Here is a 26575-nt window from a genome sequence, read left to right as displayed (position 1 = left end):
AAGGAATGAGAGAGTGTTTTTGATTGGTGATATGAATGGTAAAGTTGGGAATGTGAAGGTGGATGGAATAGTTGGTGAGTGGGGTGTGCCTGCTGAGATAGATGAGAATGGGAGTGCATTAGTGGACACCTGTGCTGGGAGGGGGTTGGTGATAGCCAATACCCTCTTCAGGCATAAAATGATCCACAGGTATACATGGCGAGTGATGAGAAGGGTGGGTGGTGAACTGAATGAAAGGAAGGCATTGATTGATTATGTGTGTGTGGATGAAAGGATGCGAAGATGTGTAAAGGATGCAAGAGTGTATAGAGGTTGGGGGAGTGGACTTTCTGACCACTACTTGGTGGTGGCCAGAATTAGAATGCAAGTAAGATGGAGGAATAGAAGAAGGGAAAGACGAGAGGAAGGAGTAGTTGGAAGGAGAGTGGAAAGGTTACAAGAGGATGAGAAAAAGGCAGAGTATAAGAGAGAAGTGGAGGAATGATTGGGCAAATATGAATTGGAGCAGATGGGAGACGTGGAAGGTGTGTGTAAGATATTAACAGAAGAAATATGTGCAGCATGTGATGTGGTGTGTGGAAGGAAGAGAAGACGGAGGGGGGTGCAAGGAACAGCGTGGTGGACTGAAGAGGTGAAACAGGCTGTGGCACAAAAGAAGAAAGCATACAATGAATGGATGAGAAATAGGGGCGTGGAAGAAGTTGAGAGGCAGAAGAGAGAGTTATATGTAGAAAGAAAGAGAGAGGTGAAAAGATTAGTAAGAGAGAGTAAGAAGAGAGTGGATGAGGACTTTGGAAGGAATTTGAGTGTAAAGTGGAGGGATTGTAAGAAAATGTTCTGGAGAGAGGTGAAAAGAGTAAGACAGGGTGGAAGTGAAGTTAGCAGGGGAGTGAAAGATAAAAATGGTAGATTACTAGTGGAGAAGGGAGAAAAAGTGAGCAGATGGAGAGAACACTTCAAGGAATTGTTGAACATAGAGGATGGAAGAAATGCGAGTATAAGTGGCTGGGGAATGGCTGGGAGAAGGAGGGAGGTGAGAAGACAGGAAGAAATCAGTAGGATAGAAGGTGTGGAAGCAATGAAGAAAGTTAAATCGGGGAAAGCCCCAGGAATTGATGGAGTGTGTGGTGAAATGCTGAAGCATGGGGGAGAGATAGTAGTAGAATGGATGTGGAAGATGTGCAGATTGGCCTGGGAGGAAGGTAGAGTCCCGGAGGATTGGAAGTCAGGTATAATTATTCCCTTGTACAAAGGAAAAGGGAAAAAGAAGTGTGTGGTAATCATAGGGGCATTTGTCTTCTTAGTATAATAGGAAAAGTGTATGGTAGGATACTTATTGACAGAGTTAGAGAAAGAACAGAGGAATTAGTTGGAGAAGAACAGGGAGGCTTTAGGAAGGGAAGAGGTTGTGTAGATCAGATATTCATTCTTAGATCTTTAGTGGAAAAGTTTCTAGAGAAGGGAAAGAAGTTGTATGCGGCTTTCATGGATTTGGAGAAAGCATATGACAGGGTGGATAGACAAGGATTGTGGAAAGTGTTAAGAATATATGGAGTAGATGGGAAGTTGTTGAATGCTGTGAAGAGTATGTACGATGGTGCGAAGGCTGCAGTGCATGTGGATGGTGAACTAAGTGAATTTTTCTCTTTGAAAGCTGGGTTGAAACAGGGATGTGTCATGTCTCCATGGTTATTCAATCTGTACATGGATGGGGTAATAAAAGAGGTACAAGGTAGGGTAGTGGATGTTGGAGTGGCCCTGGTGAGAGAGGATAGTGTTTGGAAACTCCCTGTACTGTTGTTTGCAGATGATACTGTGTTGTTGAGTGAAGACGAAGGGAAGCTGCAAGGCTTGGTGGATGAGTTTGGGAGTATGTAAGAAACGGAATCTAAAGGTGAATGTAGGGAAGAGTAAAGTGATGGTCTTTGAGAGAGGTGAAGTCAGTGAATGTACAGCGAGGTTAGATGGTGAGGAATTGGAAAATGTGAGTACGTTTAGGTACTTGGGTAATGTGATGAGTAAGGATGGAGGTTTGGAGGGTGAAGTGCTTGAAAGGGTACAGCAGGGAAGAAAGGTTGCTGGTTCTTTGAAAGCAGTGATAAGAAACAGGGAAGTGAGCATGGAAGTGAAAAAGTTACTACATGACAGTATTGTGATACCAACTCTAACGTATGGAAGTGAAGCTTGGACTTTGTTGGAAGGACACATGTCAAGAGTAAGAGCAGTGGAAATGAGTTATTTGAGAGGAGCCTGTGGAGTCACATGGAGAGACAGGCTGACGAATGAGGATATAAAGGAGCGTTGTGGTGTGGATGTGGATGTGATAGGAAGCGTTATGAGGAACACACTGAGGTGGTTTGGCCATGTGGAGAGGATGGAGGGTGAAAGACTGACAAAGAGAGTGTATGTGAGTGAGGTGGAGGGGGGAAGAGGGAGGGGGAGGCCGAGGATGAGATGGAGGGATGGGGTGGAGAGGTATATGAGAGAGGGGGGTGTGAGTTGGGAGCAGGGCAGTGAAATGGCGGGGAACAGGGCGACTTTGAGGCGATTTGTTTGTGGCCACCCCAAACGGGATTGAGGCATCTGGCAATAGATAGATAGATATATAATTAGTGAAGAATAAATGCTAGCTTTACGAATTTGTTAATAAAAAGTTAAATTTGGTAATGAAAATTGAGGAGTTTGGTAATGTGGCCATTGCGACCTGGCAACTCTATTTCCCCGTCACCAACACTCCCAACAGTTACTGCCTAACTTCGATGGCGAGTAGATGCCTATCGCAATGGGAGCCACATGTGCTCATTTTTTGTGAAAAAACAGTGAATAAACTGCAATACCTTGCCAATAGACCACATGGAAATTTACAGTGTTGTGCAGTGTTAGGAAATTAGAATTTAGAGTGCAAAGGATTAACTGTGGAGTGCAAATTGGCGGTTGAAAATGGCGTGGTGCAGTTAAGAACAATGTGCAGTGTTAAACAATTATAACTCACAGTGCAAAGAACTAAGTGCAGCACAACATTGGATTATTGTACGTGCTTCAAGAGCATTTTCACCACTGCCAAAACCTTGGAAAAGCCGTCCACAAACGTGCTGTAAGTACCCTGACTGAGGTACAGTCACTTCTAATTCCTCATTCTTTGGTTCCTTTTCATTTATTTCATGCTTTATGTCCATTATTGGTGTGAACAGGGTCTTAAATAGGTTTAAATAGGTGCTATGCATGTCCAGTAGGGAGTTATTTAGGTGGCTTTCAAAGTTAGGCTGGGTTAGAGTCCTTAAGTACCAGTCCAGGAGCTAGGGACCCACTTTCCAGATGGGACCACTTTCCAGACATAACTTTGGCTCTATTACATCGGATAGTAGAGGGATTACTGTATTTTGACTACCATTGTGGTACTGTACTGTGTTATAACTTCACTACATTAATCAAATGGTATAATATATATAATAACACTGTGCTGTACACTGATAAATGTGTCTTTATTTACCTTATTGTGGTGAGCATAGTTGAAGTGGTCAGGCAGTCCGGACTGCCTCTGGCTTTATCGGACTTTTTCCAATATATAGGAATTTACCCCGGTAGCTCCTCGTGTCTGATAAAAGCGAATTCCGGTCAATTGAAGTCTGTTATATCAAGGTTTTACTGTAAACACTTCTCATCACACCAACGATCCATAGAACACTGAAGCAGGCTGTTGGCTGGCAGGTGGTATGGGACATGGATCACATGGATCAGGTCGGGCTGAGGAAGCCAATCAGCGACTGACAAAAGCGTAACACAAGAGTTGTAAACAATTGCATTCACCTGAAAATCCTATACCTAAATGTACCCATTTCCCACACAGTTTCTCTCGTGCAACTGAGTGAAATTACCGTGCTATTAAGTAATTATGGGAGAAATTAAATTCCCATGTTATTGTAAGATCGTTGTTTCTTTTTGTCTTAAACTGCAACTCTACTGTATTAACCCCTACGGTACTAAGCTCGACGATCAACGTTTTTTCATAATGTTTTAAATGGATGGTGAATGTCAATCATGCAACTTCCACAAAAAGTTGGAAGCAGCTCGCTCCACCCCCGCTGTGGGAGGAAGGATCCAGGCAGTGGGGGGCATACCCCCCACCTCCCTATTGCAGCGTTCCTCTACCCCATTACATTGTTACTACCCTACCTCTCTGCCATTCTTACCACCACCACCACCCATCCCACACCCTTCTCATGCAACCTCCAGCCCATCAATGTGGATCCCCCCCATGTCACCTCCCCCCCCCCCAGTCATCTGGGGGGAGGGTATTTCCTCCCTACTCTCCCTCCACATCCCTGTACTCCACTGGGGCCCTTCCGTTGTGTCTGGTGGCGGTCTCCTCCCATCCCCCCATCCCCGTACACCCCCTCCTGGCCTTACCACCCCCACACCCATCCCCCCACCTCCTAGAAAAGGAATATCTTTACCCCTCCCAACCTCGAATATTTTGCATAAATTTTACGCTTTATGGTGCATTTTGCATCATTACCTGTACTTTATTTGTGTCTTTGCATATAGATATGCACACCACAATTACTTTATGTTTTATTTGTTTTTCTTTGTTTTGGGGGATATCCGAACATATGGTACACTCCTTATCATTTGTTTATAGTTTTTGCTCTACCTGCAGGAAAAGTAAGTAAAAATAATTTAGGCTATTTTGCTTTTACAAATAATGATATTTATTTATATTTGTGTCTTTTTTTTCAGATATATATAAATATCTACCTCTCTATTCGAAACCCACTCGAAAAAGAAATTTTATTTTCCTGAGCTAGACTTGACACCTCGGACGGGAGGGGAGGGGAGGGGAGGGAGGAGGGGAAAGAGGAGAGGGGAAGGAGGAGGGGAAAAAGGGGAGGGGAAGGAGGAGGGGAAAAAGGGGAAGGGAAAGAGGGGAGGGGAAAGAGGGGAGGGGAAGGTGGAGGGAAAAAAGGGGAGGGGAAAGAGGGGAGGGGAAGGTGGAGGGAAAAAAGGGGAGGGGAGGGTAATTTTTATTATTTATATGGGGGGGGGGTTGTGACCATTTTATTTTTTTCTAAACACTTTACAAGGGTTTATAACATAAATTAACACCAAAAAATATTGATATTGGTGATTTTTGCACGCATTTTTGGGATGAAAACGGGTGCGAGTGGTGTATTTTCTTTCTCGCCTGGGCCGCGACGGGTAACTATTATCAACTTTGATGGACCACAGCTCGGTAACTATTGGGTCTAGGAGGGTGGGGTTTGCGAAATCAGTTGTGTGTATTCAAGCTCTATAAATTGGTTATAAAACTTATCATCTTTGAGAAAGTAAAAAAACAGGCCTGTTTTTGCATTCTGGGGGGTTGTCAAGACTGGAGAATTGCGTACCAGAGGGGTTAATACTTTCCACAATCCTTGTCTATCCACCCTGTCATATGCTTTCTCCAAATCTATGAAGGCTGGATACACCTTCTTTCCCTTCTCTAGAAACTTTTCCACTAAAGATCTAAGCATAAATATCTGATCTACACAACTTCTTCTCTTCCTAAAACCTACTTGTTCTTCTCCACCTAAATCCTCTGTTATTTCCCTAACTCTGTCAATAAGTATCCTGCCATATACTTTTTCTATTACACTAAGAAGACAAATGCCCCTATGATTACCACATACTTCTTTTTCCCTTTTTTTCTATTACGCTAAGAAGACAAATGCCCCAGCGATTATCACATACTGTACTTCTTTTTCCCCTTTTCCTTTGTACAGGGGTGTTAAGTTATAGGAAGCAAGGAGTGTGTGCAGCAGCACAAACTATTGATTTGTGATATGGTGCATACAGAACGAGTGATGAAAAAGTGGATTTACAGTATGTACCTAGGAGGAAAATATGGAAGCTGGAAAACCAAAGCAGTAAGGGATGCCTTCTATACCAAGATGAGGAGAGTGGTAGCTGAACAGGGAGCTGTAGACAAAGCCATTAATGAACAGTACAGAACCCTCAAGAACAACCTCTTGAGAGTTACTGATGTAATATTCGGTTGGACAAGAGGCCCACCAAGACATAAAGTAATTGGTGGTGGGATGAGGGTGTAGAAGCTGCAGTTAAGGAGAAAAGAAGGCTTTTCTGGGAATGGAAGAAGGGTGGTAACAAAGAGGAATACTTGGCTGCCAAGCATAGGGCTAGAAGAGAGGTATACAGGGAGAAGTGAGTCACAGAGACGTCTACTTGATAACCTAAATCATGGGGAAAGGAAAAATATGATATTTAAGGCGGCAAATCAGATGAAGAGGGATAATCAAGATATTATAGGTGAACAATGTGTGAAGAATGATGAAGGAAGGGTAGTGGTGACCACTGAGGATATTAGAGATACATGGTGAAAGCATTATAGCTGGTTGTTGAATGAGGAGTTTGACTAAGACAGGGAAGGTTTGGAGCCAGCAGATCCAGTGTTTGGCCCTTGGCCTTTGATTGACACTGCCACTGTGAGTGAGGCAATAGGCAGGATGCAGGTGGGGAAGGCAACAGGTGTGTCTGGATTGACTGTCAAAATGTTGAAGGCCTCAGGAGATACAGGAGTGAGGCTAGTCACTGACCTGATAAATATGATTATATATGAGTGTGTTGTCCCAGGTGATTGGTTGAAGAGTGTAATTATGTGTACAAAGGGAAGGATGATACCCTGGAAAGAGGAAATTATAGAGGTATAAAGCTTTTAGATCATATAATGATGGTAATGGAGAGGGTTCTACAAGGTATGATTAGAGAGAGTGAATATAGATGAGATGCAGTTTGGGTTTATGCCAGGCAAGGGGACCACAGATGCCACATTCATTGTTCGACAGCTTCAGGAAAAATACACTGGGAAGAAAAGGGATCTGTACTTTGTTTTTGTTGATTTGGAAAAGGCCTTTGACAGAGTCCCTAGAGAGGTGGTGAAGTGGGCAATGAGAAAGCTTGGGTTGAAGGAGTGGCTGGTTAGGGTGGTTATGGCCATGTATGTGGGTGCTCGCACCCAGGTAAGAGTGAATGGAGATTTGAGTGATGAGTTTTCCGTGAATATTCATGTGCATCACAGGTCCGTTTTGAGTCCCATGTTTATCATGGTACTTGAAGCCCTCTCCCGTGACTTCAGAAGCAGACTCCCGTGGGAGATGTTGCAGGTTGATGATTTGGTGTTGACTGCTGAGAATGAAAGGGAGGCAGAGGAAAGACTTAGGAGTGGAGAGATGGTATGGGGCACAAGGGCTTAAGAGTAAATGCAGATAAAACAAAAGTGGTGATATCTAGGGTTGGTGGCAGTACAGTCAATGAAGAGGGAGTGTGGCCATGTGCAGTTTACCACAAGTGCATGGGAAGTAATTCCATCTAGTGCAGTGTTTACAATAAATGGGTGCACAAGAGATGTAGTGGTATTAGAGGTAGACCGCAAGATAATGCTGATTTTGTGTGTGCGGCATTTCAGGGAGAGCAGGTGGAGATTGTCAGGCGTGCAGGATTGAACTTGCTGGTGAGTCTCTTGAGTGTGTGGAAGAGTTTTGTTATTTGGGAGACATGTGCTGGAGGTGGGGCTGGAGCTAGCTCTGTGGCTAGGGTGAAAAGTGGTTGGAAGAAGTTCAGGGAGCTGTTGCCTCCCCTGACACTGAGAGGGCTCTCCCTATGTGCCAAGAGGTCTTTGGATGCAGCATGTGTTAGGAGTGTGATGCTGTATGGTAGTAAGACCTGGGCAGTAAAGGAAGAGGATATTCACAGGGATGCGGGGGCTGGGTTTACGATGGAAGAGTTGAGAGGTAGGATGAGACTGAAGTGTATTGGTGCTGTGATGAGGAGAGGTAGATTGAGATGGTTTGGGCATGTGGAGAGGATGGGGGATGATAACTGGGTGCAGAACGTAAGAAGTGTTAATATTAGCGGTGGGGTGGAAAGGGGTAGACCAAGAAAGATGTGGGACGAGGTCATTAAGTGTGACCTCAGGGTTAAGGGTCTTAACAGGGAGACTGCCACAGATCATGCAGCATGAAGAGCTGCCATTAGGTGACCAAGGCCGATGCATGAAAGCATGTTGGAGCCTTCAAAAACTAAACTAAACAACTTACAATCCTCTGGGAACCTTCATCCAAGGCCAATCCGCATATCTTCCACATCCATTCTACTACTATCTCTCCCCCATGCTTCAGCATTTCACTACACACTCCATCGATTCCTGGGGCTTTCCCCATTTTAATTTTCTGCATAGCTTCAACAACTTCCATCCTACTGATTTCTTCCTCTCTTCTCACATCCCTCCATCTCCCAGCCATTCCCCAGCCACTTACACTCGCATTACCGGTACTTTCATTCTCTATGTTCAACAATTCCTTAAAGTGTTCTCTCCATCGGCTCACTTTTTCTCCCTTCTCCACTAGTAATCTACCATTTTTATCTTTCACTCCCCAACTAACTTCTTTGGCAACCTAACTTGCTTTACCTCTTCCAGAACATTTTCTTACATTTTCTCCACTTTACACTTAAATTCCTTCCAAATTCCTCATCCACTCTCTTCTTACTCTCTCTTACTAATCTTTTCACTTCTCTCTTCCTCTCTACATATAACTCTCTCTTCTGTCTCTGAACTTCTTCCACGCCCCTATTTCTCATCCACTCACTATGTGCTTTCTTCTTTTGTGCCACAGCCTCTCTCACCTCTTCATTCCACCATGCTGTTCCCTGCACTTCCCTTTGTCTTCTCTTCACTCCACACACCACCTCACATGCTGCACAGATTTCTTCTGTGAATATCTTGCACACACCTTCCACATCCTCCATCTGCTCCAATCCATATTTACCCAATCGCTCCTCCACTTCCCTCTTATATTAAGCCTTTTTTCCATCCTCTTGTAACCTTCCCATTCTCCCTGTATGAACTACTTCCTCCTGTCCTTCCCTTCTGTATTTCTATTTCATTTGGACCTTGATTCTGACCACCACCAAATGGTGGTCAGTTGTAAAACATTTTAATTTGCTTTTTGTTTAGTGTGTACATGCAAGCGCTACATTTATTTTATTCTTAATTATTATTATTATTGTGGAGATATTCAGGGCTTAATGAGAGTGCATAATTAGTGATGGCAATGAAGTAGTGTTTAGGAGCATGTTTGCTGAGCAGAAAAGACTCGTGTCACATTTCATTTGGTTTGTTTAAGGATATCATTTTCCCCTTAGGAAGTGAATGTGTTGTCTATCTATCTATTTATTGCCAGACACCATAATCCCGTAAAGGGTGGCTATTTGACACCGAGTCAGTTGTTTTACAGGGAGGGGCACCAACCCTCCACCAACCCACTTGTTGACACGTAGGGAGCACATATGGTTTGGTTATATGGTTACCACCCAGCGTTGTAAATGGTTTCTTGGCTTACAGGAAACCATTTGGCTTGTCACTCAATGTAAAGCCACCTGTAAAGAAAAGAAAAGGAATAAGAAGTGACAGGAAAGATAGGAGAAATAGGAAGAGAGAAGGGCAGGCACAGAAAAAGAATGATAAAAGCTAAGGAAGTAGGCAGCACTACATCAAGTGAGTGGATGATGGTAATGAGACATCAGAAGCAAGTTACAGTAGTCTCACATGACACTGAGTCGAGATTGAATGTGGGAAAATACCATAACACCAGAGGTGTGGGACACGAATCTGACTAGTACAGGGTACTTTTAAGGTAAATAAAATGCTGTAAACATTCCTTGTAATTGATTTTTGAAAATCTGTTTGCATTGTCTGTGACTGTAATATACAGTACATGCAGGCATTTGATTTGGAGATAAAGTGTATTCCTACTTTTAATGGCCTATACATATTTTTAAATGAATGAAACAACAGGTTTCATAGAGTTTTGCTGTTTTAAGTTCATTTAATGAAAAATAATACAGTATATATGTCTATACTGATACATATTTATTATACTTTAATGAAGATGAACATTGTCTCAAATTACTGTACAAAACGAATCAGACTCAGTGCTGTTAGTTTTGTGGTTTTCCTGTTAAATCTGGAGGTTTTAAAACCAATCTAGTGGGAAGTTTTATATACTTTTACTCATCTAGCATTTTTTAAAGTCCTGTCTGGTGGGTTTTTCAGTTGATTTTCCCTAATCTGACGGATTTTTACCACTTTTAAGACCAGTCTAGCAGAATGATTGAAATTCCATTTGGCAAAAATGTCAGACTTCACAAACATAATGTTAAAATGGAGTTGTGGTGCAAAATAACTTTTTGTAAGGAAGGGGTTGTTTGTTTGTTTTCTTGGCTTGTACCCTTCTTTTACATAAAAATAAAGAAACCAAAGACACATACAGTACTGAAACAGATTCTGAAAAGGTGGACTTCATAGACATAAAGTGTTAAGATGGTGTCATGGAACGAAGTAACCTTCTGTAAGGATGGGGTTGTTTGTTTGTTTTCTTGTCTTGTACCCTTCTTTTACATAAAAATAAAGGAGCCAAAGACAGATATACAGTACTGAATAGAGATTTTGAGAGGTGAGTGTGTATTTGAGTGAAAACTACTCATATCGAGCAACCTTTCTGCAGTCTTGGTCGAGACATACTTTTTTTCTCAAAACTGCCCTTCCAGAATCAGGGAGCGTCTTTCACTGTACCACATTTAATATACCATGAAACACAGTAATTGATTTTATGTGTAAAAGAATATAATAATACACAATACTGTACATACCTGTACTTACGAAAATACACCCCCATCATCACAGAAGTTGCACATATAATACATAATACACATATAATATACAGTACAACTCTTATTTTCTTGTTTCCACCATTTTGGTTCACTTTGAGAGGAACCGTCGTGACATTTATCAGTGATAAATACATAAGATCATGCAGGTCACATCCAAGTACAATGTAAATATGGCTGGCGGCCCAACGCTCACCCTAGTGGAAGCATTGCAAACTATCGCTGATGGCACAAAATGAGCCCGCTAAGTTTGTTGGCTGGATCTCAGATTTCTTCAGTAAATTGAACTGAGAATTACGGCAATTCGCAAAACCTTTGATTAATCGCATTATCCAATTGAAAGATTGTTGTATAAACGAGACTTTACTGTATACAGTATAGAATATTGTTTTGTTTCATTTAGAAAGGCCCCAGCATGCTTGCATGCATCAGCCTTGGTCACCTAATGGCAGCTCTCCATGCAGCTCGATTTCTGGCAGCCTCCCTATTCAGTCCCTTATCCCTGAGGTCACACTCAATGACCTCGTCCCAGGTCTTTTTTGGTATACCTCTTGCAACCCTACCCCTAACCAGGGATGGAGCCAAATATGTATTTGTACTTGTAGTTGTACTTGCAAATACAGTAAAGTCAATTCAGTAGTTGTATTTGTAACTGTACCTGCGTGTCAAAAGTTTCATGGCTATCTGTATTTGTACTGTACTTGTATTTGATGCCACAACTACTTCAAATGCAGTTAAGTACACTAATCAAGTAGCTATTTGTATTTGTACTTGCATATACAGTAAAATCAATACAGTAATTGTATCTGTATTTATATTTGCCTCTTGGCAAAGCAGTGTATTTGTATTGATATTTGTATATGGTCTCTTGTATTTGACCCCATCCCTGCCCCTAACATTCCTAACATTAACGCTTCTCACTTCTGCACCCAACTGCCATCCCCCGTCCTCTCCACATACCCAAACCACCTCAATCTACCTCTCCCCATCACATCAACAATACGCTCCAGTCCCATCCTGCCTCTTAGCTTTCCCACCATAAACCTGGCCCCCTAGGCCTTGCATTCAAAGACTGCACTGCACATCCACTTAATCATTTCGTTCCTGTACATTAGAACCTACGAATATCCTCTTCCTTTACTGCCCAGGCTTCATTACAACACAGCATTACACTCCTAACAAATGCCGCATACAAGATTCTTTAGCATGGATGGTGACCCCTCTAAGTGTCGGGAGAGGCAACAGTTTCCTGACCTTCTTCCAACTGCTCCTTACCCTAGACACAGAGCCCCATCTCTAGCACATAACATGTCACCCAAATAACAAAACTCTTCCACACACTCAACAGATTCTCCACCAGAATCAACCCTTTCACGGCTGACAAACTCTATATGCTCTCCCCGACACACCACACACATGAAATCAGCATATCTTGAAGCCTACCTCATACTGCAAATATTGCACAAGATGAAGTTACTTCCCACACCCTTATGACAAACAATACATGGCCACTCTCCTTCTGCTTTGACAGTATTGTCCCCAGCCCTAAGTATCATCACTTTTGTTTTCTCCACATTTACCCTCAGACCCAAGTACCGGTACCCCATTCCATCTCTCCACTTTCTAAATCTTTCCTCTGCCTTCCTTTCATTCTCTGAAATCAACACTGAGTCATCAACCTATAACATCTTCCAGGGGAGCCCATTTCTCAAGTCAAGTGAGAGAGCTTTACACAACATAACAAACAACAAGGGACTCAAGAGTAACCCCTGATGCATGCCACCATTCATGGAAAACTCACTACTCAAATCTCCATTCACTCTCAACTGGGTGCAAGCACCCACATACACAGCCATAACCACTTTAATCTGCCATTCCTCGATCCCAGGTTTTCTCACTGCCCACTTCACCACCTCCCTAGGGATTCTATCAAAAGACTTTTCCAAATCAACAAAAACAAAGTACAACTTCCTTTCCTTTCCAATATACTTTTCTTGATGCTGTCAGACAATGTATATGGCATTAGTGGTCCCTTTACCTAGCATAAACCCAAATTGCACCTCATCAATATTCACTCTTTCCCTAATCATACCTTCTAGGGCTCTCTCCATTACCTTCATTATCTGGTCCAAAAGTTTTATGCCTCTATAATTTTCTCTTTCCAGGGCATCAGTCTTCCCCTTGCACACATTTACAATCACACCCTTCAGCCAGTCATCTGGGACAATAGACTCATATATAACTATATTTATTAAATCAGGAATTAACCCATCCCTACCAGTATATCTCCTGAGGAATTCAGCATTTCAGCAGTCAACCCAGACACACCTGCCACCTTCCCCAACTACATTCTGTCTACTGTCTTGCTCAGAGTACATCAATCAAAGGCAAAGGACCAAACACTGCATGCACTGACTCCACACCTTCACTGTTCCAATCAAGCTCTTCATTCTGCAACCAGTTATAATGCTCTCTCCAGGTGTCTTTAATATCCTAACTGTTCACCACTGCCCTTCCTTCATCATTCTTCACACACTGCTCACCGATGACATCCCTGTTTTCCCTTTTCATCTGATCTGCCACCTTAAATACCACATTCTTCCTTTCAGCACTTTTTATCACCATTTCATGTTCATATGCAACTCTTTCATCTTTCATCCAGCCTAATCTTTTTAAATATGCACCATCCACTTCCAAGTTTTTACCTTCCATCTCATTTGTGTTTAAGCCCAACCTCTCCACCTCTTATTCACTTCAATTCACAGTACAAATTTTCTAAGATACAAAACTTCCCTGACTGCCTCACCTTAGGGAACCATGCTCGTCTGTTGACATCCCATTCATACTTCATCATATCACTCGGGTCCACCTTGGTGTAGGTTGTGCCATCAAAGCTGATATTAGGGTCACTGGCAGCCCCTGGTGGTGCCACTCCATCACCCTCCTCCTCTGAACCCTCTTCATCTGTGTCAAACTCCTCATCATCATCCATTCTCCGTCGTTTACTTCGTAGCTTGCCCTCAAATTTCTCCCATTTGTTGTCCTCCTTGTTAAGCTTGTACACAGCACCAGTCTTCTTGTCTCTGTAGAATGTGTCATCTCCTTGATAGAAATACCAATTACTCTGCTCAGTCTGAGTCTTGGCATGCTCCTCCCATGGCTGCCATTCCCCCTTCTCATCCATGAAGAACACATGCCCTTCTTTATCTCTACACAAGTATAACTTATCAGCATAGTAATATGTCCGCCCCTCAGTGTCTGTCACTGTCTGGTGGCTCCCATCCTCCTCCCTGATATCTACCCACTCTCCCTTTTCCATGCTGTACCTGTATCGCATCCCAGAGTTCATATCAGTGTAGTAATAGTGGCCGTCAATGAGCTCGTAATCTTCTGAGGAGAATGCAGACATATTGCTTTCTTTCGAGAAGTTAATTTGGGAGCTACTCTCTACCTGTTCTATTATTTTACTTTTCTCAGCTTTCTTTAGCATATCAGGTAAGTCAGTTTTTCCCTTTTCTGTCTTGGGTACATCTGTTTCTTTTATTGTCTGAGGTAAATCTGTTTCCTTTTCTATCTTAATTAGGCCAATATCCTTTTCATTGCCTTCATATTTAAGTTCTGAAGGTTCAGTCCTGCTTTCATTTGTCTCACTTTTTCTTCCACTTTCAGTATCTGAATTAGTGTTCCCAGTAATAGCATTCCCATCATTAATAACATTTTCATCACTTTTACTGACACTCAAAGTCTTCTCAGCTGAGTTCATGAGTTCAGGGTTTTCGGATTCCTGTACACCTGCTTCACACTTAGTTTCTGACATTTCTGCACTGGCAACACACCTGCAATAACAGACAAAGATTTAATACTAAGACACAAAATCATGCATTAAGGTTTTTCATACATCCACAAGGAGTGAAAAGAAGAGAAATAAACAAATAATAATAAACTTCCAATTATTTGTTGGTGCTTCATCTGGAAGGTGTCAATATCTGCTGAGGCAAATGGGGCCAAATTTTAACCCATAACATGCAACCTACCTCTAGAAAGGAGGCTGTTCTGATTTTGACCACTCTGTAGAGACCTATGCTCATTTAAAATTCCCAGGTAAGGGAGTGATGACCCTCAAACTCCCATATTTATGACACCTGCCAGCTGATTTTGTACTGTGCTGGCACGTGTGCTGTGTCCTCAGTGCTTGTCTAGCCTCAATGAGTGCCAGATGTGTGTCTGTGTCAGGTGATCCCAGGCCATCAACCTCCTCTGGAGCTAATTCTGGGAAGTTTAGGTGGCTTCCAAAGGCAGCCTGAGTATGTTTCCATCGACTCAAGCGATGAAGAGGGTGAAAAAATTAAAAGAAAAATGCCTAAATATGTGACTGGTCGTGGGAATTCATGAGCAAACCATGCCCATCTCACCACTTCTATGCCACAACCCAGTGTACCCATGCACAACCTAATGGCCTTATGACCACTACTACTGTTAATTATATGTGAAATTGGATATATGTGACAAGCAGAAATGAAGAAATAATGAAAAGTGAAATCTGTAAATGATTACTACAGTAGTGACCTAGTGCTTGCATAATTGCTGATGTAACTACATAATAAGTAAAGTACAGCAATTACATAAAAATAAATGGAAACAAAGAAATAATCAGTGAAATAAGTGAAGTAACCAAATAAGTAGAAACAAAGAAATAATGATAACTGAAATAAGTGAAGTAGATAATATTAGGTAGAATGAAAGAAATAATGATAAATGAAATAAGCAACTCACTAGAAAATAAAGAGTAGATACATACAAGATAGTGGAAGCCACTAGAACAGTGAAATATAGTAATGATCCTCCCCTCTTTCCTGCCTCCACAATAAGCCACCACCACCCTCCATGCTCCATCACTCTCCTCCTCTCTCTCCGCCACGGCTGATGCACCGCCCTATCTTTATAGGCCCCATCTCAACTTCTAAAATCTACAGCACAAAAACCAAGGTGATTCAAGGTCTCAAATTTTGCATACTAATCAATAATGATGTTCTCTTTCAGACAGCAAGAGGAGGCCATGATTTATAAACCATGAAAAAACTATGCTTTTTTGTACACAGAAGGAGACTGATGAAATTTTATAGCAACAAATAATGGGTTAAAAATTCAGTAAGAAGCCCACAAATTGACATCAGTGCCATTCATCAGGAGTCCAGCCACCAAATAAGTTCAGTGCTGTCTCACCACTAAATATTACCCTGAGTCTTGCAAAACACTGCTTTTTGCTGCTGTTAAAATTTGTTAAGTTTCTAATTATTTCCCTGTGTGTCCCTACCTTTTGTTTTCTACTCATGTTCAATATGAAATGCACCTACAGTACTGTATGTATATCCTTCCTCTTCAGTGCACTTCATACTTTTTTCCTCGTACTGTATATATCATCACAAAATAGATGACATGTTGGTCCCCCTGCCTCCCCCAAGGCTGTCATTATGCATTCTGTTCAGTATCATAATGCCGAGTGACAGCTGTGCTACTGATGGGGTTCGTTGTGGTTTTTGTCATCCCTGTCCATCTACACATCACGCTGGCCTCAGGCCTTCTGCTGGCTGTGTCACTATGGCACCTCCTCCTACCAAGCACCTCAGGAAGGTCCTACATCTTGAAAAGAAGTGGGAGATTATCAGCAACTGGACCAGGGATGGACAGTTGAGTCAGGGAGTCCAGTTCTTTGGTGTACCTTGTATAACATTGCAGGACATCAAGAAGGCACGAGAGTAAATCTTGCAGCATGGGACTGAATATGGAGACATCCTGACATCTTGAACAGAAAATGATGGCCAGACCCATGCACCTGGATTCTGACTAGGCAATGCTGAAGTGGTACCACCAGCAATAGCGTACCGGTAGTGATGTAATGGTGCAAGCAGTGGAGCTCAAGGATGATAAGATGGTGAAGTTTACTCAACACAAGACCATAACTGCCACTAACCACATGGGATTTACTGTATCAAGAAATTCTCCTGCTACTCTCTAGTAAGTTTATTCCCCCAAGTGTCCTTGTTGTTTCTGTCACCCATGCCTTGTTTTTCTCTCTCTCTCTCTCTCTCCCTCTCTCCCCTCATGTTTGGTTATGTTTCTGTCTGCCTTGCTAACCTGCTTCACCCTGTCTAACCCTGCCTCCAGGCGTCAGGTGTACAATGTATGTACAGTACGGTACAGTATAGTACAGTCAGGCCTCACCATACATTTGTTTGCTGTGTTCATTTGCTAGAATGATGAACTAAAAGCTATACCCATTTTTACTATAGCAATGGCAAAATGATCATGAATTCGTTAGGAGAATAACTCTGGTGGCTGCTTATGACAATACCATGCATTCACGGTGCCTCCCATACATGTCTACAGTCAGCAATTTGAGCCAAGATACCCACCCAATGTTTACATTAACTGTGATTGTCTCCCTTTCATTCCATTTTGTGTGAACAAGGCCACTGAACCATCAATGCTATCGCCAAATACTGGTAACAATGAAAGTGTGTAACAAACAGTCCAGTATATGATGTTAAATTAAGTGATAACCTTTTTGTGTGTGAAATAGTGAAGCTTATAACTTGGAAATTGTCTGGCAAGGATGTTAATGCTACCCCTAGTAGAAAGAGTGATGCTACTGAGGGCAAGTCTCTCTCTCTGACATTCACATGTCACATGTCACATGCTCACTTTCACCTTCACCTTCACACTCACTTTCACAATTACTTTCATTTTCAATTTCACATTCTCTCTCTCTCTCTCTCTCTCTCTCCCATTGAAGAGAGAGGGGGAGGGAGGGAAGGAATGGAGGAGAGAGAAAGAGGAGGGACCAAAGTTATGGTATCTCCTCCATTTGTTTATTGGAAGAGGTGGACAGGTTCTGGCTTTATCAGACTTCTCCCGATTTATAAGGATTTAGTCCGGCCGGCTCCTCGAGTCCAATAAAAGTGAATTCTGGAATACCGAAGTTCGTTATATAGATGTTTTACTGCATGTACAGTAATCCTCCATTTATCCGGACGTGCAGTATCAGGACCTGTTCATTATCCGGATGCTGGACCTTGGCTCTGTTAAACCACTATTCGAATTCACTTGCTATTATCTGGACGCAGAAGTCCCCGAGAACTTTGGCCAGCCAGCCGACATGTTTAAACACACGGTATCGTGGTCGCTGGGCTCAAGACGTGAGCGGGAAATAAGTCGTAATCCACAAACAGAGCTAAAATGTCCGTCCACCTTTATACTGAATGGACAAAGTCGCTCGTTGGTCCGATCACTCCCAATGAACCTCCAGCACCCGAGTAATACGACTGTAACCTGCAAGCAGCGGCAAAACATCCGTATGCATCCCCCATCGAATGCCCAAAGTCACATGGCCACCGGGCTAAGTCTTTCCCAACTGCCACCATGCACTGAACACAGACCACAAGCCACAAGTACATGTTCAGTGACAGCGGCCGTCTGCCTCTTTACCGAATGTCCAAAGTTGCCCAGCCACCGGAAGTATTGTTTCTAAATAGCCACCGCGCGTCTAACAGACCACAAGAGAGTAAATGTAAGGTAGAAGCACCCATCCGCCTAGTCACAGAGGCGTGAAAATCCTGCCCACAGCCTCGCTTTTCCCCCCGTCCATTCCCTCCTCCATACCCTTCCGGATCCTCCCTCACTCCCTCCCCTCCTTCATGTTGATAGCATACTCGTGAGCTTTTAAAGTTTGTTGCAATTTATTCGAATACTACTGATCATATCAAAATTCTGAAGTGACAACAAGAAAGCTCATGAAATTCTGCATCAAGAAATGTGCTTAACTCTAGGATGGTGCTTGGAAAATTTGGCAATGGGATGGTGGGAAGATATATGATGATAAGTTTTACTCTATCAATCTATTGCCAGATGCCTTAACCCCTTAACCGTGGGGAGTCACTTTAATGACACTTGGGAGCAAGGAATCATACCGTGGGGCGTCACTTTTGTGATTCTGTGTTATTTTGAATTCGCCTGGGCTTTCAAATGGTGGCTTGTATCATCTATCAGTACTGCCAATGTCCAACACTAGTCAGCACTCCTAATCTCATCTGTACTCCCATCCATTGTTGACAATTTAGCCATTTCTCTCTGTTCTTGACTCCCCTCCCTACCTCCCCTCCATTACCCTCTCCTCTCGTCTGCCCGGCCGCGCTGCGCTAAGTAAATCTTCCCCGGAATTTTCCACTAATTTCATCCATTGAAATAAGCCCTATGCCCTATTCTTATACAAAATAATATATACAAAAAAGAAATAAGGTAAGTGATAGTGCCATACACCTGGAATCGGCTAATTATCACCTGACAACACCTCACATACACTCGTTCGCTAATTTTCCCTGTTTATTTCCCCTTGAAATATGCCGCATAATCTACTTTCATAATAAAAATATACATAAGATGGGAAGAGAGAAGCCTAAGTGATATTTACATTCACCTGGAACTACCTAATTTATTATGTTACATTGGGTCTGGTTAGTACTTGGATGGGTGACCGCCTGGGAACACCAGATGCTATTGGCATAACGTTCTCCCTACGTGTCAAGTGGGGTTGGTGGAGGATTAGTGCCCCTCCCTGTAAAACAATTAACTCTAAGCCCTTGGCCACCCCGTTTGGGATTCATGGTGTCTGGCAATGAATGAATGAATGAATGAATTGTCTAGATTTCCTGCAGATCATTTCATAGTGTATATATTAGCAGCTGTCACCCTGCTGACACTGGCAGCCTTTCATCGCCCCCAGGCCACCACAGCATTCAGTTTACTGTCGTCTTTCAAGGTGAAACCACGTCGGATTCGCGCCCGTCCAATTCTGCTGTTTTTTAGCCTCATGCAAAGGGCCCTGTGACCTCTACCCCTACTAAACTTTGTGTGGAAAGGGGTAAAGGGCTAAGTGACTGCTGTGGAACGTGAACTGGCTAATTTATCAATGAAAATAATGGACGGTGACTATGATCTTTCTGGTGACTAAAACAGTGCAAGTGGAAATGTAACTAATGTGTAAACAGCAAGTGAAAGCAATGAATGTACTTATAAGTGAACAGTGGAAAATAGTTTTATAAGTTACTGAAAGTGACAGTGCATAACACAGTGTAAATAAAATAGAAATGTAAATAATGTAGATAAAATAGAGAATGTAAAAAGAAATGTAAATGAGTAGTAATATAAGAATACGAGTATATATACTAGGAGTAATGAAAGTGAAAGTTTCACTCTAGCATGTATGAATACTATGAGTTATGAAAGTGAAAGTGAAAGTGACAGATTCGCTCTCAACGCTGGTATACAGGACGAGAAAGTGAATGATATGTATTTCACTGAAAGAGAAACTGAATGCCTACAGTGACAATAAACTACTATTACTGAAGGAAACTTATGGATAAAGACTGCAGATATATATATGTGTTATATAGTACCGTAATAGAAATATAAAGTGTGAGTGTTTTTATGAATAATAAATGACAGAATACCAGCGGCGAACGAGAGCAAGTGGGAAGCTGATATGCGCTCGTAATTTTCACTGCTTTCACAGTTTTTTTTTTTTTTTTTTTTTTGGAGTATGGATTCCAAACTATTTGAAAATCATAGAATAGTGTTTCTAGTGATAATATTAGGCTGTGGTAATCATATTACGAAGTGTCAGGAAGTGTAAAGTGGAGACTTCGTTACCCAACATCAGAAGTCTCCACAAGTCCTACGGTACTCGACAAAGGCTCAACAAACATCCCAGGAGAAAGCTAAAGGTATGTGCTATATGCATATGTAGTTATAATATTCTAGGACTAATAACTGATTTTTGGCAAATAATTTTACAAAGTCTGTCGAAGTGCGAATATCGCTGTGAGACAAGCAAGGAGCGCCAAAACAACCCCGCGGTTTAGGGGTTAAACCCGTAAGAGGTGGCCACAAACAAATTGCCTCCATGTCACCCTGTCCCCCACCAATTCACTTCTCTGCTCCCAGCTCACTCCCCTCTCTCTCGCATACCTCTCCACTCCATCCCTCCATCTCATTCTTAGCCTCCCTCTCCCTCTCCCCCCCCCTTCCACCTCAGTCACATACTCTCCTCATCAGGCTCTTACTCTCTATCCTCTCCACATAGCCAAACCACCTCAATATGTTTCTCCTACCGCTTCCTATCACATCTACCACAGCGCTCCATCACATCATTTGTCAGTCTATCTCTCCACATGATTCTACATGCTCCTCTCAAATAACCATTTTCACTGCTCTTACTCCTGACTTCTGTCCCTTCAACAAGGTCCAAGCTTCACTTCCATGTCAGAGTTGGTATCACAATACTGTCATGTAGTAACTTTTTCACTTCCATGCTCACTTCCCTGTTTCTTATCACTGCTTTCAAGGAACAAGCAACCTTTCTTTCATGTTGTACCCTTTCGAGCACTTCGCCCTCAAAACTTCCATCCTTACTCATCACACTACTCATGTACTTAAATGCACTCACATTTTCCCTTTCCTCTTCACCCAACATCACTGTACATTCACTGACTTCACTTCTTTTGAAGACAATAAATTTACTCTTCTCTACATTCACCTTTAGATTCTGTTCTTACACACTCTCCCAAACTCATCCACCAACCCTTGCAGTTCCCCTTTGTCTTCACTTAACATCACAGTATCACCTGCAAACAACAGTACAGGGAGTTTCCAAACACTGCCCTCTCTCACTAGGGCTGCTTCAACATCCACTGCCCTACCTTATGTCTCTTTTATAACCTCATCCATATACTGTACAGACTGAACAACCATGGAGACATGACACATATCCTGTTTTAATCCAACCTTCAAATAGAAAAATTCACTCAGTTCACTATCCACATGCCCTGCAGCCTCAGCACCCTCATGCATACTCTTCACGGCATTCAACAACTTCCCATCTACTCCATATATTCTTAATACTTTCCACAATTCTTGTCTATCCACCCTGTCATATGCTTTCTTCAAATCCATGAAGGCCACATACAACTTGTTTCCCTTCTCGAGAAACTTTTCCACTAAAGATCTAAGAATGAATATCTGATCTACACAACCTCTCCCCCTCCTAAAACCTCACGGTTCTCCTCCAACTAATTCCTCTGTTATTTCTCTAACCCTGTCAGTAAGTATCCTGCCATATACTTCTCCTTTTACACTAAGAAGATAAATGCCCCTATGATTACCACATACTTCTTTTTCCCTTTTTCCTTTGTATTGGGGAATAATTATACCTGACTTCCAATCCTCCAGGACTCTACCTTCCTCCCAGGCCAATCTGTACATCTTCCACATCCATTCTACTACTATCTCCATTTCACCACACACTCCATCAATTCCTTAGGCTTTCCCCATTTTAACTTTCTTCATTGCTTCAATAACTTCCATCCTATTGATTTCTTCCTCTCTTCTCACATCCTTCTGTCTCCCAGCCATTCCCCAGCCACTTACACTCGCATTACCGATACTTTCATTCTCTATGTTCAACAATTCCTTAACCCATCCTGTCCGGGTGACATGTTTACACGTCCTCCCAGAGCCATCCAGGGTGCATGTATACATGACTTAGTGTTTCGCAGCATTGTTTGAACATTCTGCAGGTTATTTCCACCACACACAGCCACTGGCAACCCTCTGCATGCATCTGAATCAAGCTCAGTCACCTGTGGTACCTCCGTAATGGATAGATCTATGCAAAAAGTTTTCCCTGTGTCTGGATCCTTGGCTGAGTACCAACAGCCACCGACAATAACACTAATGATGTCCTAAGGCCAGAAAAGAAAAGGCCTTAGTGACAGTGAGATAGGGAGAGAACTTGATGTGACATCATTGGCAACTGTGAGTGGAGAAAGTGACTTCCTCTCAGGAAAGCGACCACCATAATAAGTGTCGACTTATGCGTCATGTGAGGAGAGTGGATTGTGTGAGTCCTCCACTGTGCACCCATCATTTCCCCCTGTACGTCATCTGCTATTTCCAATGATGGAAATGGTTCAGGGGGTATTGACAATCCCGAAGAGGGGGATATTGGCAAGGATAAGGAGATGGAAGAGGAGGTAGGGAGTGGAGAAAAGCGAGGAGGTGGAGGAGGGAGGGAGAAGGGAGGACGAAACAAGTTGTGTCTATCCTCACACCACCCCTCTATTTTCGGGAATAATGGAAGCAGAAGTATATCATGATGAAATCAGTGCCTTATTTTTTATTGAAAACTTGTGTGTGTATTTTTAAGAGGAAAAAAAATTGTTATAGTGGAACATACAGTATTTTCGATTATGGACTATGTGTATAACTACAGTATTTTGTTCACAAAACTTTTTTTTAGGTTTTATGTAGTAGTAGTGGTAGTAGTTGTAGTGGTATTATTTGCAGCAGTAGTGGTAGTAGTAGCAGTTGTAGTATTAATCGTAGTTGTAGTAGTGGTAGTTGTATAAGTAGTAGTTGTAATAACAGTATTATTATTTTGTGGTCGTTGTAATACCAGACTTCTAGCCGCACAGCAGTGTCAGAATTGAGTGAATCAAGCCAAACATACATCTCCTTGTGTGTGTGTGTGTGTGTGTGTGTGTGTGTGTGTGTGTGTGTGTGTGTGTGTGTGTGAGAGAGAGAGAGAGAGTGTCTGTCTGTCTGTAAGGATCTGGGTGTTATAAGTTAGTTTTGTACATACCGGTATGCTGTTTTTTGTGTAGTTAGAAAAAATGATTTCACTGCTGTGTGTATATTCATGTGAATAATGAAAGCAGAAAGTTTGTTTCATGATCAAGTCGTTGTCTTATTTCATACTGAAAATATCTGTTTGTACATATTTCTTATGATGAAAAAGTATAACTCAAAAGAAAGAGAAAGTCATAATGGTACCTGTAAGTATTTTCGTTTGTGGGCAGTACATAAGTGACTCGGTACTTGGTTCACATTTTTTTTTTTCTGTATTAGTACTTGTAGTGGTAGTAGTTGTGGTAGTATGTGCTGTAGGTGTGGTAGTAATAGTAGTAGATGTGGTAGTTGTAATAGTAGTTGTGGTTGTGGTAGTAGTACTTGTAGTAGTGGTAGCTGTAGTACTAGTAGTAGTTGTACTTGTAATTCTAGTACTAACAGTATTATTTCTAGTAGCTGTAACACCCAGACCTCTACTCGCTCACCAATGCCAGAATCGAGCAATAATCCTAGCCAAACATACATTTCCGTGTGTGTGTGTGTGTGTGTGTGTGTGTGTGTGTGTGTGAGAGCGAGAGAGAGCACATGAGTGTCTGTCTGTCTGTACTTGGAAAGAGAGGAGCAGCCTGAGTTTATGGTCGCTGCTACTGTGACCAGCCTTCATTCACCCAGTACGACAAATTATAGAAAAATATTCACGGAAACAGTGTCTGTAGAGGAGTTTGATTTCCTGGAAGTGCCATCAAAGTTATATAAGTGTGGTGGGCTTGTGTAAGCCTTTGTTGTATCACCGAATCTCCGCCACGCATATGGACACTGGCAAAAAAACACCAAAAATTGCCCTCCTTCTCCATTCACTCACTCTCCCTAACTGCACTTCACGGAATCATCTGATGCCATCAGCTCGAAGTCAAAGGATTGGTAGGTAATATGAGACCTTGTTTGTTATAACTGGTTAAGTATTAACAGAGATATGAAGGTTTAAAGACAGACAATTTTGCCAATTTCTGTTGGGAATGCTCGGCTGTGGGAAGCGATCATGACAACATCTGCCGGATGGGAGGGGTTCAAGTATTCTCTCCATCTGCTCACTTTTTCTCCCTTCTCCACAAGTAATCTACCATTTTTTATCTTTCACTCCTCAACTACCTTCTCTGGCACCCTGTCTAACTCTCTTTACCTCTTTCCAGAACATTTTCTTAAATTCCCTCCATTTTACACTCAAATTCCTTAAAAATTCCTCATCCACCCTTTTCATACTCTCTCTTACTAATCATTTCACCTCTCTATTCCTCTCTACATACAACTCTCCCTTCCGTCTCTTATCTTCTTCCACACCCCTATTTCTCATCCACAGCCTCTCTCACCTCTTCATTTCACCTTTCTGTTCCCTGCACCCCCTTCTGTCTTCTCTTCATCTCACACATCACCTCAAATGCTGCACAGATTTCTTCTGTGAATATCTTGCACACACCTCCCACATCCCCCATCTGCTGCAATCCATATTAAGCCAATCGCTCCTCCACTTCCCCCTTATATTCTGCCTTTTTTCCATCCTCTTGTAACCTTTCCACCCTCCTTGTACGAACTCCTTCCTCCTGTCCTTCCCTTCTTCAACTTCTCCACTCCATTTGGACCTTGATTCTGACCACCACTCCTCTCTATCAACCTCTATATACTCTTGCATCCATTACACACCTTCTCATCCTGTCATCCACACACACGTAATCAATCATTGCCTTCCGTTCATTCAGTTCACCACCCACCCTTCTTATCACTCGCCACGTATACCTATGGATCATTTTGTGCCTGAAGAGAGTATTGGTTATCACCAACTCCCTCTCAGCACAAATGTCCACTAAAGCACAGCCATTCTCATCCATCTCTGCAGGCACACCCCACTCACCAACTACTCCATCCACCTTCACATACCCTACTTTTCCATACATACTTCCAATAAAAATAACTTTCTCATTCCTTTCAAACTTTCCCATGCATGCTTCCACATTTGTCCAGAAATCTTCTTTCACTCTGCTTCCACGATCTTCTTGTGTTGGCGCATACACACAAACAATTGCCGACATTTGTAGTCCAACTTTCAATCTTACCCACACAATCCTTGAGCCAACTGATCCATAATTCCATCAGTTTTTCACAACAATACACTCTCCTTCTTTTGCCCTCTCATTCTCTCCTACTCCCACGCATTTACCCCATCCATACTCCCATTTTCTCACACCCTCACTTCTCCATTTAGTTTCAGTTTATCTACATACATCCACTTTCGCATCCTCAAGCACCTGGACAATCTTTCTTTCTTTCTTTCACCTCATCATTTGCACCCCTTACATTCCACGTAGCTATCCGTACCATGTCCTTTGTTCGCTCCTTAGTCGTCACCTTTTGGTCAGTCCTGGTCCGAGGCTTCTTGTTCGTATTTTATGTTACTGTAGCTGTTTTCCAGGGAGGGGTACTAATCCTTCGCCAACCCACTTGTTGTCACACAGGGAACACGTGTTGGTTGGTTATAAGGTTACCACCCAGCACTGTAAATGCTTTCCTGGTTTACAGGAAATAGTTCCCTACAGACAGAGTGCCACTGCACTGAATTCCATTTGCCATTTATTGCTCCATTCATGGAGTTTATTTAATTCTTCTTGTTGCTCTCTGCAAGAGTCTGTGTTAGTAATTACCCTCTGTATTTTTGCATCATCAGCAAACATATTTACTGTCTATGTCATTTTATATATTTAGTATATAAAAATGACATAGACAGTAACACTGTTTCCAGTGTTACTGTCTATGTCATTTTTATATACTAAAAACATAACTGGTGCCAGCACTGAGCCCTGTGGAACTCTGCTAGTCACTTCCCTACATGAAAAGTAATTACCCCTTAGTACTGTTCTCAATTCCCTTTGTCTGAGAAAATCCTGCATCCAACAGTACAGGTTGCATTGGATTCCTCCCTAATGGTACAGTTTCCATAAAAGTCTTTGGTATGGTACTCTGTCAAATGCTTTCTGAATTCTAGACAGATACTGTCCGCCCATCTTTCTCTTTTCTGCAATTCAATCATAATAACTTAATAGATCAGTAACAAATGATTTTCCCTTTCTAAAACCAAACTGCCTTTATATTATCGTACTGTATTCTGAATGGTTTACCCAAACTT

General features: G+C 42.2%; 1 protein-coding gene across 1 annotated transcript in view; it reads right to left on the bottom strand.

The window, feature by feature from the left end:
- The window catches only part of barc (RRM1_TatSF1_like and RRM2_TatSF1_like domain-containing protein barc), a 129991-nt gene that overhangs the window by 67359 nt on the left and 36057 nt on the right, over positions 1-26575 (bottom strand). The window contains exon 2 of the mRNA XM_080277978.1: positions 13526-14555. Within this exon, the coding sequence (XP_080134104.1) occupies positions 13526-14536 (1011 nt within the window). The 5' untranslated portion in view covers positions 14537-14555. The remainder of the gene's footprint in view (positions 1-13525; positions 14556-26575) is intronic.

The sequence above is a fragment of the Coenobita brevimanus genome, chromosome 71 (assembly GCF_032717465.1).
Source record: "Coenobita brevimanus isolate Jiangsu-jjx chromosome 71, ASM3271746v2, whole genome shotgun sequence".
Taxonomy (NCBI): domain Eukaryota; kingdom Metazoa; phylum Arthropoda; class Malacostraca; order Decapoda; family Coenobitidae; genus Coenobita; species Coenobita brevimanus.
The sequence above is the reverse complement of the archived record's forward strand: the minus strand, read 5'-3'. Positions and strand labels throughout refer to the sequence as shown.